The sequence below is a fragment of the Mesocricetus auratus genome, unplaced genomic scaffold (genome assembly GCF_017639785.1).
Source record: "Mesocricetus auratus isolate SY011 unplaced genomic scaffold, BCM_Maur_2.0 Super-Scaffold_100013, whole genome shotgun sequence".
In the NCBI taxonomy this organism is placed as follows: domain Eukaryota; kingdom Metazoa; phylum Chordata; class Mammalia; order Rodentia; family Cricetidae; genus Mesocricetus; species Mesocricetus auratus.
The window spans coordinates 13,377,320-13,396,433 of record NW_024429196.1 but is presented as its reverse complement, the minus strand read 5'-3'; the positions used below and the strand labels follow the sequence as shown (position 1 = coordinate 13,396,433).

At 39.4% G+C, this 19,114-nt stretch overlaps 1 protein-coding gene across 9 annotated transcripts in view; it reads right to left on the bottom strand.

The window, feature by feature from the left end:
- Window positions 1-19,114, bottom strand: part of Arhgap21 (Rho GTPase activating protein 21) — a 116,906-nt gene that overhangs the window by 28,226 nt on the left and 69,566 nt on the right. For 6 of the 9 annotated variants that reach the window (XM_013122517.3, XM_021234456.2, XM_013122518.3 and 3 more), the window contains 5 exons: window positions 13,222-13,314; window positions 11,758-11,836; window positions 9,107-9,161; window positions 4,602-4,631; window positions 1,508-3,398 (listed from right to left, as the gene is read on the bottom strand). In XM_013122517.3, the coding sequence (XP_012977971.1) occupies window positions 1,508-3,398; window positions 4,602-4,631; window positions 9,107-9,161; window positions 11,758-11,836; window positions 13,222-13,314 (2,148 nt within the window). The remainder of the gene's footprint in view (window positions 1-1,507; window positions 3,399-4,601; window positions 4,632-9,106; window positions 9,162-11,757; window positions 11,837-13,221; window positions 13,315-19,114) is intronic. The other 3 variants (XM_005082694.4, XM_013122520.3, XM_040755407.1) reach the window with 1 other exon arrangement.

The following is a 19,114-nucleotide window of genomic DNA, read 5'->3' as shown; positions in this document are numbered from 1 at the left end:
TGAGTGTCTCTTCCTCCAGACAGTGTTCTAGGTATAGGGAACAATGAATGGCACAAACTCTCAGAGTGTGAGTTCTCTTATGACAGAGAGATGTGCAACCAAAGGTCCAGGTCTGACTGGACACATCTATGGTTCCTGGCAATGCAGGAACACGTGAACAGGCTAGGGCTATCTGAGCAGGCGGTGAAACACCATGGCACAGGGGCCTGTGATTATCTACGGCCGTGCGTCTGGCATATTGTGGGATAAGGAGGAGTCAGGTTGGCAGCAGAGGGGAGACACACAGAAAATCCCAATGAGAGCAGGAGCAGAGAGGTGAGCTGGAGCAGGCAGGGCAGCCTCGCCAGCCAGGGCAGACAGCTGGTGTAAGTCTATTTTGGGTGAGATGGGAGGAAAACACAAGGCTCTGACCAGGTGTGAGAACGGCACCGGGGTAAAAGCAGATGTAACGACTGGGTAAGTGGGACAGGAGATGCAGAGGGGACATGCACTTGAAAACTTTCCAAGTCCATTTCAATTATTCCTACAACAAAGCAAATGCACAAAGGTCGGTTTTTCTCAAACCAGGTAAAATTTACAAAGGAATAAGCCCTAGAGAGGAAAAGACAGCTCCAGTGCAGGGCTCTCATTACCAATGATCAAAACTCTCCTACCCCTTTGTTTGTTTGTTTTAACCGTGGTTACTTAGAGGAATGTGGGGGGAGGGCTATCTACAGGAGCACGAGTGACTCAAAGGCAGCAGCATCATAAAAGGCCCACCCCAGTGTATGTGACAACTCGGTAGCTCCTGACCAAGAGTCACCCTGTGCCCCCAGCCCCAGCAACTATTTACTACTGGGTTTTGATTCAGAAGGATCAACAACTAGGTATAACTGGACTGTTAACTCTCTTGACCATAGATGGTAGGAACTGATTAAGTCAAAACTAAGAAGAAAATATGAGAACCTGTAAGCCCACTTGGAAAGCAGAGGGGTAGAACCGTATGTTCAAATCCAGCCTGGTCTACACACTGAGACCCTGTCTCAAATAAACACTAGATGTGTTCACTTTGAAAGGAAAATGTCTAATAGAAATAATTTTAAGGAGAAGAAAAGCAAACAGCTCTGGCTGAACAACAACTTACATATTTAGAGTGCGGTGCTGTGGCCTAGTGGGGAAGCACTTGCCTAGCAGGGCCTGGCAGAAGACCCTGGATTTGATCCCAGCAGTGAAAATAAACAAGTAAGCAACACTTAAAAATGCTTTGAAAGAGCTGGGCGGTGGTGGCACACACCTTTAATCCCAGCACTCGGGAGGCAGAGGCAGGCAGATCTCTGTGAGTTCGAGGCCGGGCTGGACCGACAGCCTCCAAAACAATACAGAGAAACACTGTCTCATAAAACCAAAAAAAAAATAATAATAATTGAAAGCACAGATTAAGATGTCTGTGCCTGTGGAACATAAACTCCGCTTTTCTGAAAACATCTTTATATAATGGACACTATGTAGTGCCTCTGAATGAGCTCACCTATAAATGGGATGGAAGCCAGGGAATCACCAGGTGGACTGGTGCTTGAGGCTTTCCTTTCCTCCATCCTTTTTATGTGGACCTCTCTGCGAGCATCATTCGGCAACCAGCAGGTGGTGTCTGAGCCAGTTTCCTGGTCATTCACTGCCAAGATGTAAGACTGGTGTCTTAAAGGCTGTGGCGTCTGGCGACCAGATGGAGGCTTTTCCCTTAAGATGACAGATTCTTTATTATCTAGCACATCTGGCTGCTGCATTTCAGCCTCCTGTAAGTTTAAATCTCCATTCCTTGGGCTGGCAGATAATTCTAAATCTGAGGTTCCCAAGTTCTCACTGAGCTGAGACCCGGTCTTAGAGGAAGTTCCCGGTAAACATGGGGACATCTCGGCTTCCGGTTGGTGATTGAGGGTGCTTTCAGGTCTGAACCATGTCTGCTGACTCAGGGGGCTGTGCTGATGCAGGTGATTGACTGGCCTCTGGTCTTTGGTGGAAACCAGTGAGTGCTGGCTGAAGGATGGTTTGGAGACAGGTGTAGAAGGCGCTTTCAGAGAATTGCTTCGGACTTTGACAAGTGGGGACCTGTCTTGTGAAAGAGCCCGCGGCAGTGGCATCCCACTAGGAGTTGGAAAATTTCTGTTGGAATGTGGTGGTCTTGGGTCTGGTGGGATTTTTGTAAACTGTGAAACAGGTCCGGCTCCTCTAGCACTCAGCCGCCTGTTATCAGAGTTAACAACAGGGGCCACGGTCAGATTTGAACCTCGGAAAGGCCTGTGAATTTCCTGCGGCCTGGGTCTTTCATAAATACCTCGTCTATCATCTTGCTCAGTGAACCCACTCCACTTGTACGTCTGTTTCCGTTCCCCATTTGAGTCGGGTATTTGACTTTCAGAACTGACACTGGCTGTGGCTTCACCCTGTCCCTCAATGTAATCCCATGAACGAGTTCTATGGTTACTGAAACTAACAGGTGGGGAGGTCAGTGCTCCTTGAGATGCGCTTCTTGGGCAATACTTCATCAACACAGAATCTTCCAGTCTTTCCTGAGACACACTGCGCTGCCGGATCTGAACAGACTGGGGCACTCGATCATGAGAGGTGCTTCGACGTCGTACCTGCAAAGTAGTGCGGGTGGGTACCACCTGGTTATAGTCTGCTGCACTCTGAGATGCAGCTCTCAAGCTGTCCAACCTTTCTTGAATTGTCCGACAACCTATGTGCAATCTCCTATTATCAATGTATTCTTTATAAGTCTTATAATTTTTCCAGTCTATGTGCTGATGGGAGTTTGGGGAATAGTGATTGACAGACACGGAAGGAGAATCCACAGCTTGAGGTCTACTACCCGAGACTCCTTCTGAATGTCCACTGTAATTTCCAGATTTAAGTAAAATTCCAGAAGGTTCCAATGATCTGGAGCCTGTGGTCTGATGAATCAGATGGGCAGTGGGAACTGATGGCGGTGATGTAGTTCTTGATGCTGCTTTTGAAGAGGTCTGCTCATTTACACCATACCTTACTTCCTCAGTTCTATGCGAAGGACCTGAACGGTTGTTTCTATTGGATAACAAGTCCACAACCTTCTCAGAAGGTACAATGACAGTCCTCACACTTTCATTGCAAACACACACTGCTGTGTTAGATTTTGCAACATCTGTTGGTGATGGAGGCACTTGTATTTCCATTCTATAGGCCCTGCCAGGTTGTGTCAGGACTGGTGTACTGGTTTGCTGTTTGTTCGGTGATGAGTCTGGAGGAGATATTTCACTTGGCTGTGCCGTAGCTGAGGGAGTGGATGACAACCAGGGATAGCAAACTGGTGGAGGTTCAGGTATGTTACGGGCATTGCCACTATAAGCTTCGTTGCCTTTTAGGTAGGCATCTTGAGAATATGCCTGTATGGAAATCAGAGAAAAGTGTCACGATAGTTTTCAGGTTTGCAGTTCACTATTTGTCTAAGTAAGCCCTACCTTAATCCTGAACGACACACACTATGGCATGCATGCAAAGCACGGGGCACATTCTCAAGAATTATTCTTAGAGAAATTGAATAAAGTGTAGAGCGTGCCATACAAACAAACTGCAATCACTAATTTTCCCAAAAGGTTCATGAGACATAACATTGCTCCTAACCAACCAGACATGGCATGTTATTTCTAAAATCTCTACATTAAAGCGTTCAGATTTTTCAGCAGTCAACAGGTTAAATGGCTGTCTAATAAATCCCAGCAAAAGAAAATTATTAATGTTTATAAGGGAAGAAAGTCAAAATAACAAAAGTCTTACCCAAATACATTGTTATTTAACACAGTAATACTATAACAAATTAAACACCTACTAAAATGGCTTGTCAATTAACCATAAAGAATTTATTTAAAAAAAGCCATCTTGAAAAACTAAGCCCCTAAACAGCCATGTTAAATATTTTCATATTTAAAGTCAGTGAATGTGCACATTTAAGAAATTAAGTAGCACACACTAAAAGCAAAAAATAAATATGAAAGAGAATCCATCTTTCCAAATATAAACTTTTTTATTTTAAGTTAAGCAAACATTACTCAATACATTGGTCTCTTTTACTTAAGACATTTCACTTAATAACAAGCATGCATGCAGCTCTTATTTTTTTAATTTATAAGATTATCTAGCAATGCTTTTGAAAATTGAAGAACTGAAATTAATTAGATAGACTCCACACAGACAGATGTGTGGATGCTACACGGGACTACGCTCAGCTCCGAAGCAATAAGGTGTGGTGTCTATTATCCGTGATTGAATGAGCTTAACTCCTGGCTAGCAGCACATCCTGCCTTCACACTACACAGTCTGCAAAGCTCAAGTGCAGCTACCAATAACAGCAAAGGATTAGGGAGAGAGAGAGGGTGAGACACTTAAAAAAATGCAGATGCAGATAAATATGCTTTAACATGAGTTATAGAGGGTACAAACAAAGAGGAAGAAGGAAAACCATATATCACATATACTCTCTGCAAATTAGTATGATTAAGCAAACTTACAATTTTAATACATTGGCTGGTTACAAATCTCTATGAAACACGACTTAAAAAACAAGGAAATGGCTACTGTGCATCTCTTACCAGTGCTGTGACATCCTTTGTAAATTGTAGCTAGCAGAAAATAGGAAAACATAGTAGAAGCTGCTTACTGATATAAAGACAGAATCATGTTGTCATATTGATGCTGGAAACAGCAAGCTAAAAATACATCTATACTGATTTTTCTGGAAGGTACCAAGAGAGGTGGAGGGCAGTGGAGCATAAGAATAACTTCCGTATCCACCTGAGTATCTCATTCTCAAGCTCTCATCTGGTTCTTATTGGATTTGTTGCTACTCTTGGAAGCAGAATACATCTAGTGACATGTATCCCTGACAGGTATTTTCTCCAATACGCACCGCTATCTGGTAATTGCCATATAGCTTCCCTTCAACATGAGCAGCACCGCTGGCCCTCTTTTCCCCTGAGCTCCTTCATCTCTGCTTCCAGAAGACTAACTGAATGCTCCATTATGCATTTAAGAGAGTGCAACCTCCTTTTTCCCTGGTAGATCAGAGCATAACCACAAGCTGTCAGCTGACTACAGACGACTTCACAGTATGACTGGAGGAAACACTGTTTGGTTTAAATAGATTTTTCACTCAAAAATTAAGATCTTTCAACACAATGTCTTTGACAGTATTTTATTCATTTATGAAATAACTATTGGCTAGACATAAAGATATCACTTCCAGAGTATAATTTGTAGTGGTAATGAGTATTACAGAACACAGTCTAGAATACAGTGAGTAATCAAAGCTAAATCTATAAACATACAAACAAACTATATTTTTATAGCATAAATACTGTCAATATGAACATGACGTATGTATCTGGACATAACAAGCCTGGCTTTTTCATGCTGATAAAAAAAAATAACAGTCTAAGAGAGCATTGTGGACTGCCCTGCAGTATTTCCTGTAGTGGGTTTGTGTAATTTCAGGGGCTGCCTGGAAAGGAGGGCAGGTTCCTACAGCCAGCAATGTCAGAGAAGCTAGGAAGCTTTGGCAAACCTCTACTGCACGAGAACACATTGTACTTGAAGAGAACATACACATACTTACTCCCCATAAAGTCTTTACACCTGCTTGGAAAGGCCATTCTGCAATAATTTAAAGGTAACTCATTCAAATTTGAGGAGGAACATTATCTACAAAATACTTTAGATTTTATATTCTTCATATATAACTAAAATTTGTATACAGAAATTCTGGACACTAAATTTGGGAACAAATGGGTCTCCCCAGCTAACCAACCATGGAGAAATAACAGTATTCCTAAGGTCTCTATACTCAAGAATAAATCAGGGCTGTAGATGGCAATCTCAAGAAGCATAAATATATAGCACAAATTAGTCCCAAAAATACTGGGGAAGCAAATTAGGAATGGACAATTCATAACTACCATTTTTTTCCCTCCAAGGCCATCTACAGAATGCTTTGGGTGTAAGGAAAGAAGTATTAATAAGAACAGGTTATTTGGATGGGACCAGAATACGCAACTTTTCTGGCCCATGAACCCTGAGTATAAAGATAGTATTTTCCATTCTGAAAAGAGAACTGGTGATTCTAACTTGCTCACGTCTATGACTGCGTTGTGCTTCCTCTCATGTGCTTGGTTACACACATCAAATCTTTCAATGAGTGCTTTAAGTACTCTTCAGGGAACCTTTGAGTTATCAGCAGGCACCAATTAAAGGGCACAAAATACCCCTTAAGCAAAACAAAGCAGTATGTTCTTATATAATGGTATTAATTCGTATTCTTTTATGATAATACTGAGTCATTCTGTATGGAAAAAAATTACCTGAAACTATATGATTATTGCTATCAATATCATTAAGAATTGCTATTTAGCTACTCAGTTTTATTTTTCTTTTTAAACCCCAATGGAGTCTTCAAAATTAAAAACAAATTTAAACTCAATGTAAATACTTATATAAGGCTTCAAGGTCTCTTGTGAAATAATTTAGTCCCAGAATCTATACTAAAACACAGTATCTTTCTATGTAAGGTTAAAACAAAACCGTGGTTCTCTTTGCATATTTATAATAGTTCCAAAAATGATGCTTGTGATAATCTCAGTGAAAATGGCTCCCACAGGCCCACCATGAATGGCACTATTTGGAGGTGTAGTCTTTTGGAGTAAGTGTGTCACTGGGGTGGGCTTTGAGTTTTCAGAAGCTCAACTCAGGCCCAGTGTCACTCTCTCTTCCCGCTGCTTGCCAATGTGGATGTAGTACTCTGAGCTACTCTCCAGCACCGCATCCGCCTATGTGTCAAACCTCTGAACTATAAGCCAGTCCCAAATAAATTAAATGTCTTCCTTTAAAAGAGTTGCCATGGCCATGGTGTCTCACCATAGCAACAGAACCCCAAAGACGATGCTTGTCTATAATCCCATAAAATTATGCTTCAGAAAAGAAGTAGCCATAGCCTACTGTCCTTCACAAGACAGTGCATATTATGTATTAATTATGTTATACATGCACCCTTTTGATTTCCTAATGATCTGAAATGAGAGTTAAGGCTACGTATAAAGGTAGGGTTTTCTTTTACCATTAAGGGTACATGCTTTTAAATTTATGATTGAAGTAACTTTAAAAATGTTTTGAGAGTAAATTTCAGATTTTAGTCTACCACAATCTTTGTTGCTGGGCCCAGACCTATGAGCCCATTCCATTCTATGTTTATGGCGCTGTGCACTTTACTTTATTGTATACTTGCTGTAAAGAATTATACAGGAGGATGACCTAGTTTTCCTCTGATGATTTTTGGTCGGTCGGTCTGTTTCTGTTGTTTGGATTTTTGTTTGTTTGTGACAGGGTTTCTCTGTGCAATAGCCTTGGCCGTCCTGGAACTTCCTTCATAGACCAGGCTGGCCTGGAACTCAGAGATCTGCCTGCCTCTTGGCTCCCCAGTGCTGGTATTAAAGGTGTGTGCTACCATGCCCAGTCCTCCTCTGATCTTGTTCTCACAGTTGCATGAAATCGTTCGCTGTTCTTCATCTATCACACAATAGACAGTGACTGAGTTCTGCATTCAATTCCAAGCTTAGAAATTCAGGACAATACCAGCCACAGTGTTCCACCAGTACCTGCTGCTGGTGAGGAAAAGTAACTAAAGCTCATGACACTTCAGTTTTGAAGTCGAGTCTACCTTCAAGTCTTCAGATTCCAGGTTTACTGAATTCATAGCATACCCTGTAGCACTGGTGTCAGCAGAGTGTTAGAGAAAAATCCTCTACGTATAGACTAGTTCCTAGAAGCATCCATCTCAGGCGCTGATATGAGTTATTCTGTGACTACACTGTACCTATGCCTTTCTGGTTGAGTCTCCCCCAGCCCCTAGTCCACACTCTTGGGAAGAATACTCTGTAATCAACAGTGAGTCATACCTAAGGAAAGCATCATGCCTCGAGGACACTTGGGATTGAGCTCCATGAATTTCAGTTAACTCATATTTTATATGTCAGCAAAGAAGATGAATCATTTGGGTGTCCTTACTGACTTTTTTGCTTTAAAAAAAAAGTTTAGTAGTCTGTTGAACTACATTCAAGCTATATTCCCTGTTTTACTGAGTTTAGCTGTAAGTATAAAACAAATCACCAAGAAGGATCATCATCACTAGTGGCCTGTGTGTAAACGAAGTGTCGACCTGCCAAGTCCATTAAAAACATTGTTTTGAATGAAATTTACATTTTATTATCCTTTTACCCTAAGTAATTTTTACACTTAGGTGTTAAATAGTCCCTTACATACATTTCTTTCTAACAATCAGGAAAATGTTTTACACTAAACACTAATGTTTGTACCTACACTGTTTCATTTCCTCAGATGTATTCCTAATAAGCTATAGCGTCCATTCAAAATGAATACTTTTTTGGGGAGACAGAGTTTCTCTGTGGCTTTGGAGGCTGTCCTGGAACTAGCTCTTGAAGACCGGGCTGGTCTCAAACTCACAGAGATCCGCCTGCCTCTGCCTCCCGAGTGCTGGGATTAAGGTGTGGGCCACCACTGCCCAGCTACAATGAATACTTCTACAATGAATACTTCTAAAGGAATGAGTCAGTCCTATAAACAAAACTGCTGTGCTAACTTTAAACAGTAACATTTAATAAGAACATTTAGTATCTACTTTCTTGAAACTTTTATTCACATATTAAAAAACAAAAACTCTCATTCCTAAGGATATGCATATACACTCTGACCTTTGGCCTTGCTTAACTGTTCAGGAATTTCATCCTAAATGGTAACATTAACAGTCTACTGTGAAATTAGAAGTTGTGAAATAGCCCAAGGCCTTGAGTTCAGCCCTCAGCTCCAGGGGACTTCACTGTGGGAATTATAAAACAGTCCCGTGTCACTTAATTCCAAATAATGTATAACAGTTGTCTCTTTTTCTTATAAAATGTACAGAAATCCAAATCCTGCTAAGTGAATCAGGAGGTTGTTATTCTATAATCTTTTTTCTATACAAATCACCTTCCTTTCAAAGTCATCTTAATATTCATGCCTATGAAACAATTTCTATCTGGAGAAAACTTACCACTTGGAGAATATCTTCATCCTTTGGCATAACACTGAGCTCCAGTGTGGTGTCACTGAAAATGAGCACAACACTGTCAGTGGAGGCAGGAGGCTGGGCAACAAACTCTTAACTCAGAATGCTTTAGGAGCATTTTAAATCATTACTTCCAAGACAAAGCCTATGAAAAAGTTGTTAGTACAGGGGTAAGTGACATACAAAAGAGGGCACCCCACGTAAGTGTGCACAGTTCATAATCAAGTGAGCTCTCTTTACCATGTGCTGCTATTCAGAAATAAAAAGTCACTCAATAAATAGGTTTAGGACAAAACTTGTAAGAATATTCTTTATTGCTTATTTAAGCCATAAGACAAATTATATGTTTTTATTATCAACAAAATTCATCAATGCAAAACCAAAAACTCTTCTAGTAACTTTCTTCGTTTGATTTTTTTTTAAGTTCTGGGCCCTGAACTATAACTTACTACACGCCAGAAATTTAACATTTCAAGCAGATCTAAACATCCTAATTATGAAAATTCCATCTTAGCCTCAGAAGTGACGACATCAGCTCACCATCATCTCTACTAGAGTAATTCCAACTTCAGCATCTCTTCAACTATTTGTTTTATCCCTAAGATTTAGTCTGAGAATTTTACAGGTGCAGCTCAAAGCCCTTCATGCTGGCACTGTAGGTCTCTGATAGCTGCAATGGAGAAGGCTCCCTGGATTTACACAGGGCATTGGGAGACCCTGGTTTCAGCTGCAGCACAGAAAAAAAAACAAGGGAGGAAGGAGAGAACTCAAGAAGGAAACAGCTGAACTCTGTGACATGGCCTGGATTGATATTTAGATATATTAAGGATAGTGGGGGCATTTCAACCTAACAATTATCTTAGCTTCCCTTTAATACCCTCAGAGACTAATACATAATCCCAACATAAAATGGAAAAAAAGTTCAAAATCCAATAATTTGCCTGTGTCTGTTTATGTTGATATTCCAGGAGGCTGGTGAACCAAAACAGGGAAGCCCTTGCACTTTAATGTTATGGGTGGCCAAAAACGCATACAATGTAGAGAAGTCCCCTGCAGTGACAGTCCTACATTAAAACACTGCAGCAGCTCAGTAGCTTCCGGCTGCTTTGCCTGCTACTGTACAACATTCGAAAGACAGTAACATCATAAACAGCTTTCTCTCATTATCAAATTGCTTGTGGCTGAAATTTTAGACAGCCATTCTCATGTTACCCTGAAAGATCTGCACCCCTAAGTGCCCATAATAGAGGGATTATGTGGAACTGTGAGAAACAGAGATTAGGTTTGGTGTGCTGGTGATCTTGGTTGCTAGAAAGGAAGAATGTGCACATCTCTCCTGCTGCCTCTGCAGAGGCTTTGCCGCCATCACCTACATTACATCCATGACCTGGCTTCTCTAGGAATTTCATTATAAAACAGCAAAGAGAATACTCTGAGATCAATTAATCATGATCGTGTCATTTCATTGTGAAAACATCAAAATTCATTAGGACATTAATTTAAATAATTTAAACAGGGCACAAACTGCTGTAGACATAGCTAGGGACCCTTGAAAAAGAAAACCTTAGGATGGCCTTGGTGGCACATGCCTTTAATCCCAGCACTCGGAAGGCAGAGGCAGGTGGATCTCTGTGAGTTTGAGGCCAGCCTGCTCTACAGAGCGAGTTCCCAGACAGTTTCCAAAATAATACAGAGAAACCCTGTCTCGAAAAACCAAAAAAACAAAACAAATAAAAAAGGGGGGGACACCTTAGGATGGCAGGGAGTTTGCACTGAATGCTTGCTAAGTGGATATTCAGAACCCACCTAAAAATTCCAAGAGTGGTGGCACGATTTGTAATTCCAATGGCGGTGGAGGGAATCTCTAGACAGCCAGTCTAATCTACTTGGTGAGCTCCAGGGAATAAGAGTGTCTCAAATGAGGTGGATAGTGTTCCTGAGGAAGAAGACACCCGCCCCAGGTTGTCTTTGACTGAGACACAAACTCTTACCTTTTAGAAAATGAAGAATCTCATTGAGTTATAAACCGGTGAATAAAGCTAAGAGGAATCATTCAATAATCCAAAAATTATGATTTGAATTGGGGAAGAACCTCTTAGAACAAAGATGGGATTGGATGCCAGACTCATAACGTATGCTTGATAGAAACTCAATATTGTGACCTCTTTGACTTTGGATTTTTTAAAAAAATGCTATTGTCTTTGTGGTCCTACAAATACTTATCCTATAAATATCTATTTACATTTAGAGCTCAAAATTCTATCGTTCTGTAGACTTCAGGCAAATGGATTTAAAAAGAATATCTTGCTGAGATTGTTAAAACAAATGAAGGAATATAAGCCAATGATTTTATTCAGTAAATATATTTAAAATGTGCATCTCAGTTAGAATTTTTTTTTTTTTTTAGAAAACCAAGTGTGCATTATTTCTGCAATGAGTGCTCTCAAACCCTGTGAACATTACAAATTTGCAAGCCTACTGAGCAATCAGTGGGATAATGCCTGGCAACAGCAGATGCATTATCCACTGAATGGGGGAGTTCTGTGTCATCCCAGTTCCACACAAGAGCACAGTACTGCATGAAACCGACTTGTATAGGGTTTTAACCAACATTAATCCATTTTCAAGAATCTTACCTGTTCTGAATGAGAGCAATTACTTGGGAATAGGTCTTTCCTATGACACTTTCTCCATTGACTTTTATAATCCGGTCACCTTCAAAGAACAATAATTACAAAGAATAATAAAAAGGATGGATGGATGAATGGACGGACAGAAGGAAGGAAGGAAGGAAGGAAGGAAGGAAGGAAGGAAGGAAGGAAGGAAGGAAACAGCATATGCAGAGGCAGGCAGATCTTTTTGAGTTCCAGGCCAGCCTGGTCTACAGAGCAAGTTTCAGGACAGCCTCCACAGCTACAGAGAAACCCTGTCTTGAAAAAACCAAAAGAAAAAAAAAAAAAAAAAAAAAAAAAAGACTTGAAGAACTACCAGTTACTCCTCCACTTGCCCATCAGGCTTCAAATGCTGACTGTTAATATTTCAACAGTATCATCTGGTTTTATCCACTGAGTCACAGTGTTCTTTCTATCTACATATCTGGCTAGTTGATGAGTGTACTACAAAATTTGAATATGGATGCATGTGGTTTTTTTTTTACTTTGTATCTATTAACTTACTCTTTATTTTAATGGGGGAATATACTAGATTACAGGAATAGAAAGGTAAGAAAGGACAAAGGACAGAGGAATGGAAAATAGAAATAAAGTATTTTTGTGTGCTTAGCATATTATCTCCAATGTATTTTCTCAAAATATGACACTTAGAATATGATAGGTGATGCATTCTAATGGGATTCCATATGTGCAGATACTAATATGCATTCCATGCATATTAATAGTATTAAAATAAGGGTTACTTTAAATATGATACGGATAATTACAATACATCCTAGTTAATCTTAGCAGTGGTACTCATTACTTATTTGTAGCTGAAAATACACTTTATTCAAAGGGACTAAAAAAGTTTATAGAAGTTGTCAACTTATATTTTAAATTGTTTTATGCCTAAAAACAATAAGACATATCCTATAGTATTTGCTAATTTTTGATCTTGAGTTAGTTTTATTAAACTCACAAAGCAAATTAACAGGATACAATATCAAGCAGCTATCTACCTCAATAGACCACTCCCACTGATACCTACAAATGAAGGCACTTGCAGGTACTCAGGAAAGCTCAGCCATCCTGTATGCTACCTGCCGGATCGGGCATGTCTAGATCTAGAGATCAAAGATCACCTCAATTACACTAGAGAAGTATTGTTTATTGTTTTGTAATTCTTTTGTTAAAATTCAACTGTAAATTTAAGAGGGATTGCAAGTCTGTGTCTTAACTAAAAGTGCTCATACTTTATCAAGTTTCATTGTTCTGTCTGTTCAGCTACATCCATTGAGTTTCAAGAAAGATGTAACTTATCTCAGAAACAATAATAACAGATGAGAAGAGGGAAAAAAAAGTACACAAAAGACGAGAACAGGAAAAAGTACAGAAAACACTGTGTAAGGAAAGTAAAATGAATTACGAGACACTGATGACTAGCACCTGTGCACAGTCCAGCCTCAGAGGCAGGTCCTCCTTCCTTCACTTGTTTAACAAATATGGTATCCATCGGTTCCAATCGGTTTCTTTGCTTTCCTAGGAAAGAAAAAAAGCCCAAGGCATGGTTTTACTTTACAGTATTTTTTAATTTAAACTCTCAAAAATAAAATGAGAGTAGCCATAAAATATTAAACACAACCTGAATTTTTTGCTAACGTAAGACTATAGGGATTTTCATTAAATGAGCATGTATTTGCTTCTTCTATAACACAACGACAACCAAATTGATAGTTTCCATTCACTGAGTATATTCTGTGTATTCATGACTACATTATATGCCATGCATATCTCACAGCTCCTAGTTCCCATAGTTAATAAATATAATGACCACAGAGAACAAAGAGGACCAAAGCCTGGAAGGGATTAAAGATCTTACAAGGTCACAGAGCTAACAAGTGCCAAAGCTTGTTATACTGCAATGCCCAGACTACTGCTTTCTAATACTGAATGGTGCTAAACACTGAAGACATTCTTTTCTTCTAAGAGGTGAGACATATGGGGGGAGACATAAATAAATGACAAGATAGTATAAAAATTGACTAAAGACACATACAGCATACAATGGTGACAATGAGAACACCACCAACCTGAATACAGTCAGTATAGTGGTTTGAAAGAAAATGGCCTACAAAGGAAGTGGCATTATTAGAAGGTGCGGCCTTGTTGAAGTGGGTATGGCCTTATTGGAGGAAGTGTGTCATTGTGGGGGCGGGCTTTGAGGTCTCGTTTGGTCAAGCTTCGCTCAGTATGACAGTCAACTTCTAACTGCACACCACCACACTCCCTGACATGATGATAATGGACTGAACCTCTGAAACTGTAAACTGCCACCTGAATTAAATGCTTTCTTTCCAAGAGTTGCTGTGATCATGGTGTCTTTTCACAACAATAAAAAACCTAACTGGGAGAGTCAGTATTTCACAAGCTGTGGTCCACTGATCGACTGTATGGAAACTCACAGTACTTATGAAAAATGAATGCTCTAGGGTCCAAACAGAATTTTGTTTTGTTAACAAGTTTCCCAGGTGACCCTAATACTCACTAGAATGTGAGAATAACAGTTTCCATTAAATAGCTGTCAAGGAAAGAGTCGAAGAAGAGAGAACAGACCAACTGAATGATAAACACCATGATGAGAACTGTGGAGTGCAAACAAAACCAAAACCCCACAGTTTTCAAGGTCCAGAACAGAGGAGCATCAGCATCACCTGGGGCTGAGTTAGTAATTCGGGTCTGTAGACTGGCTCCAGACAATCTGAGGTAAGTGCCCAAAGTTGAGACCCACTAAAGTAGAAGACACAGACATTTAAAGAGGAATGTAACTGAGTAACAAGGCACATACTTGTATAGGGTAATCTAATGCTACTTACTACACAGCAACACTGGGGAGAAGAGGGTGTCACATATGAGAATTCTCCATTATTACCACATGAAACTGAATAAATATTATCATCTGTGCACAAAGGAGGCTCAAAAGACATTTCTCTATAACAGTCCATCAATCGGTTACTCCTGTTCATAACTAGCTCTGTAGTTGAAAGAAACCCTCTAAAAAAGAAATTGATGACTCAACTACCTAAGCCATCCTACTATCGTGGCAATCATTTATGTTTCAGAAGTCAGCAGGCATGGGCTCCATTCCCTTTCTCACTTGAGATCAAAGGAGACTAGGCATTCAGGATGGTATGGTCATAGACCCCTTTCTCACTTGAGATCAAAGGAGACTAGGCATTCAGGATGGTATGGTCATAGACCCCTTTCTCACTTGAATTTTTCTATTCTTGTGCTCACAGAAAATTACATATTTGCTTCTGTATTTGCTGTATGTGTCACCCATGAAGAATATGGGCAGGAAATGTATCCCTAATATCCACAGCACCTAGAACAATGGTTGGCACGGAGATGGCATCTAATAAGCAATTACTAAGTTGATGAATGAACATATTACTTAGTTTAACTCTCATAAGCTTTGGAGAAAGGAATTGTGATTCAAAGACTGTCATATGACTGAGCAAGAGTGAGAAACTAAGCATTCGACAGGGGCAGGGTAGAGATTTGCACCCAGGAATGAATTCAAATGTGGCATCTCAGTAACTAACATTAATCCAACTTTGCCCGACTTTATTGATACAAGGCCACTTACAACTACAGTCACGAGCCTAACAGTTTGTCAGTGACAAACCATATGCAATAGTGGCTAAACCATACAGCACTAGTTAGTTGTATAAAGGTCATGCTATCTACCTCATTTTTAGCTGTTTTTTCTTTGTAGTGCTGGGATGGAACCTAGGGCTTGCATTTCAAATGAGAGCTTTGCCAATGAGTTACATCCCCATCTAAGTCTGTGTAAATACACACTACAACACTAACTCAATGACAAAAATCACCTAGGGACAACTTCTTATAATATACTGCCACAGCTGCAATTTATAAGAAAAAAAGTATATCTCAATTTAAGTTATTCAAAATGCAAACACTGAATTCTAATTAAGAAGCTAATCAAGCTAGATCCCTTTGTGACCAACCAACCATTTACAACAGTTCAAATTAAAGGAAAACCGCTTATCATTTTGGCTAAAGATCTGGGAATTTAATATTTTGCTTTATGAAGGCATTGCTTTCACTGAAAGGTGAAGACATTTGCTTTCTTATTGATGTCTTCACATCTGTCTCATTTTAAAATATAAAATATAGAGACTATAGAGATGGCTCAGCAGTTAAGAGCACCAGCTTCTCTTTCAGAGGATCCAGGTTCAATTTCCAGCATCCACATGGCAGCTCACAACCATCTGTAACTTCAGTTCCAGGGAATCTGATACTTTCTACTGGCCTTCTTGAGTACCAGGCAACGGATGGCACACAGATTTATATGCAGGCAAACATCTATACAAATAAAATAATGAAAAAATAAGAGCTTGCTGCAAATATGTATTAAATGGAAATGACTACATTCTACAAAATAATAAAAAGTTAGCTGGGTAGCAATGTGGTGACACCTAAAACTTCTGGTAGAAAAGTTTACATACACAGAGGAGCGATGACGAAAATAATTTGGTTCTGACATCTACAAAGGCAACACTACTTTTGCAATGGCTTCTTTTGTAAAGTCAATCAATTTGCTATTGACAAGTCAAAGTCCTATGGAGGTGGAATGATTAAAAGAGAAGCCAACCATATCAATAAACCATAACATATGCTGAGAACAAATTTGCTCCTAAATTCTACCTGGGTCTAACATAATCCCTTTTACAAAAAAGAAAACTGCACTTCATGTATCCCTTAAATATAAGCAGTAGGAATGTACATGTCTTCAAATTCTATATTTTGAGTTAGACATTTGGTTCATTCATCTTAACAGTACACATACACACACACACAATCAAACTTAAAATGCATATCAAGCCAAGCATGGTTTTACATATTTATGATTTAAACACCCAGAAGGTGAAGGCATTAGGATCATGAGTTTGAGACCAGTTAAGCTACAGAGCAAAACCTTGTCTCAGATGAATGAATGAATGAATGTTAAAGAGACTGCTCAGTGGATAGAGTGCTTCTTGCTGAGATGAGTACCCGCGTTTGGATCTCTACCACCCATGTAAAAGGCAAGCACAGTAGCACACACTTATAACCAGCTCTAGACAGGCAGATGTCTAGAGCTCACAGGCTGGCCAGCCAGCTGTAACGGTGAGCTCTAGTTCAGTGTAGTATGCCTCAAAAAAACAAAGTGGAAAGTGATAGAGTATGACATGCAAAGTTATTTACACTTCTGCATGAGTAGGTGTACCTACATTCACACACATACACATATGCATATAACACATATACACCAAACAAACAAAAATAAGACAGTAAGTAAATAAAATGTGTGTCATTAATCTCATAGGACACTAGTTCTTGTACACTCGTTTCTGGACATGTAAACGAAAAGTCCAATCCTGAGTTTTACTAATTCAACAGGGAGAAGTACTCCTCTGCCTCCAGACAGCAGCCTCGGTGACTCTTAGAAAGTCGCTTCCATTTCTCGGCCTTTACTTCCCCGATTCTTGACTCTTTTAAGATACAGAGAACACATTTTAAAGGTCAAGTATCTTATTCAGGAGTCTTCCCATTGACTTTCTCAAAGTACTTATATTAGCATAGTCATATAAGTAACTAAATCTTTGTCTTTGTAGAAAAATAAGCAAGTGAATGAACCGTACATGCAAAAGGCTAAAAGAAGTGGCCAGGCTTGATTAAGAAGTCATGAAAAGCACACATGAACTGACTCAAGGCTCAGGATTATACTTGAAATCGGAGCACATAAACTTTACAATAATGTGATCAGTTGTAGCTTAAGTAAAAAGAATTAATATACAAGTAGAGGGGCTATCCAAGTCTCAATACCCGGGAGAGTGTGATTCTGTGCCTAGGGTAATGGAGTACTTATGAAACATGTAGACCCTACACCAGAACATTTGGTTTAAAACTCCACCTTTACCGTTTACCATTTACTTTACATTTCTGCTACCAAATTTTGAAATATTTGATACATGTTCTAACTAATGACTATTAGTTACTGATATTAATGTCAAATTTAACTGAGCACTAATCTGGCAATTTTATCTCCAAGTGATTTTTTTACATAACCTGTTTACATGTGCCAGTTTGCTCACCTGCAATGTGGTAACAACAATAATTAAGCCTACCTGACAAAGCTGCTGTGAAGACTAACATAGAGATATTAAATATATGACTATGCTCTTTTTATTATAAACCAAGTTTACAGACAAGGTTTACACACAGATCAAGACAAGCCCTGTGAGAAGACATCAAACTTGTATCCCTGCAGGTAATCAGAAAACACTGGCTGAGAAGTTGTCCATTAAACTCAACTGTCAATTAGTAGAAAGCTGAAGAGTACAGTCCAAAGAAAACAGACATGAAAGAGAAAGAGGGCATAAAGGTACAGACACAAAATGTTCCAACATCTCTGTTGTGAACTAGACTCCCTCCAAAGAGATTGGTGACTTAGACTAAGGAGGACATCTCTAGAGTCAAGAGAGATGATGTAAATCTATAATGAACTTCTTTGGAGAATGCTCCAATTGAAATCACCTGCAGCATTTAGAGTACCTGAAATTTTTAAGTATAAAGTACACAGAGCAAACAAACTATAAAGAGACAACCTTTGACCTATGCCAGTGTAGTGGTTTGAAAGAAAATGGCCCCCAAAGGGAGTGGCACTATTAGAAGGTGTGAACTTGTTGAAGTAGGTGTGTCCTTGTTGGAGGAAATGTGTCACTGTAGGGGTGGACTTTGAGGTCTCCTGTGCTCACTCTTTATTTAGTGTTACACACAAGTTCACTTCCTGCTGCCTTCTGATCAAGATTCAGCCAGCACCACGTCTGCTTGTACACTGCCATCCTCCCCACCATGATGATAATGGACTGAGCCTCTGAAACCGTAAATGAGCCACCCCAATTAAATGTTTTCCAAAACCCTAACTAAGACAGCCAGTTACAAAAAAGACCACAAATGATCCACAGAGTAACAGATCATGACAACCAGGGAATCATATAGCTCCAGAACAAAGTAAATGTACCTATGGTCAGACGAAAATAACATGTATTGTCACATATGCGCAAATATGTAATGCACTTATATTCACATCGCCTCCAGAAATATAGCAAACAAAAAGCAAATAAAATGATTCTGCATAGAAATAGGAAATGCTCATCACAGTCAAGAGATAGCACATAGAACAAGAGAAAATACTGCAAATTACACATCTGAAAAAAGTTGATAATCAAAATATTAAGGAACAACAAAAATTCAATAGCAAAAAAAAAAAAAG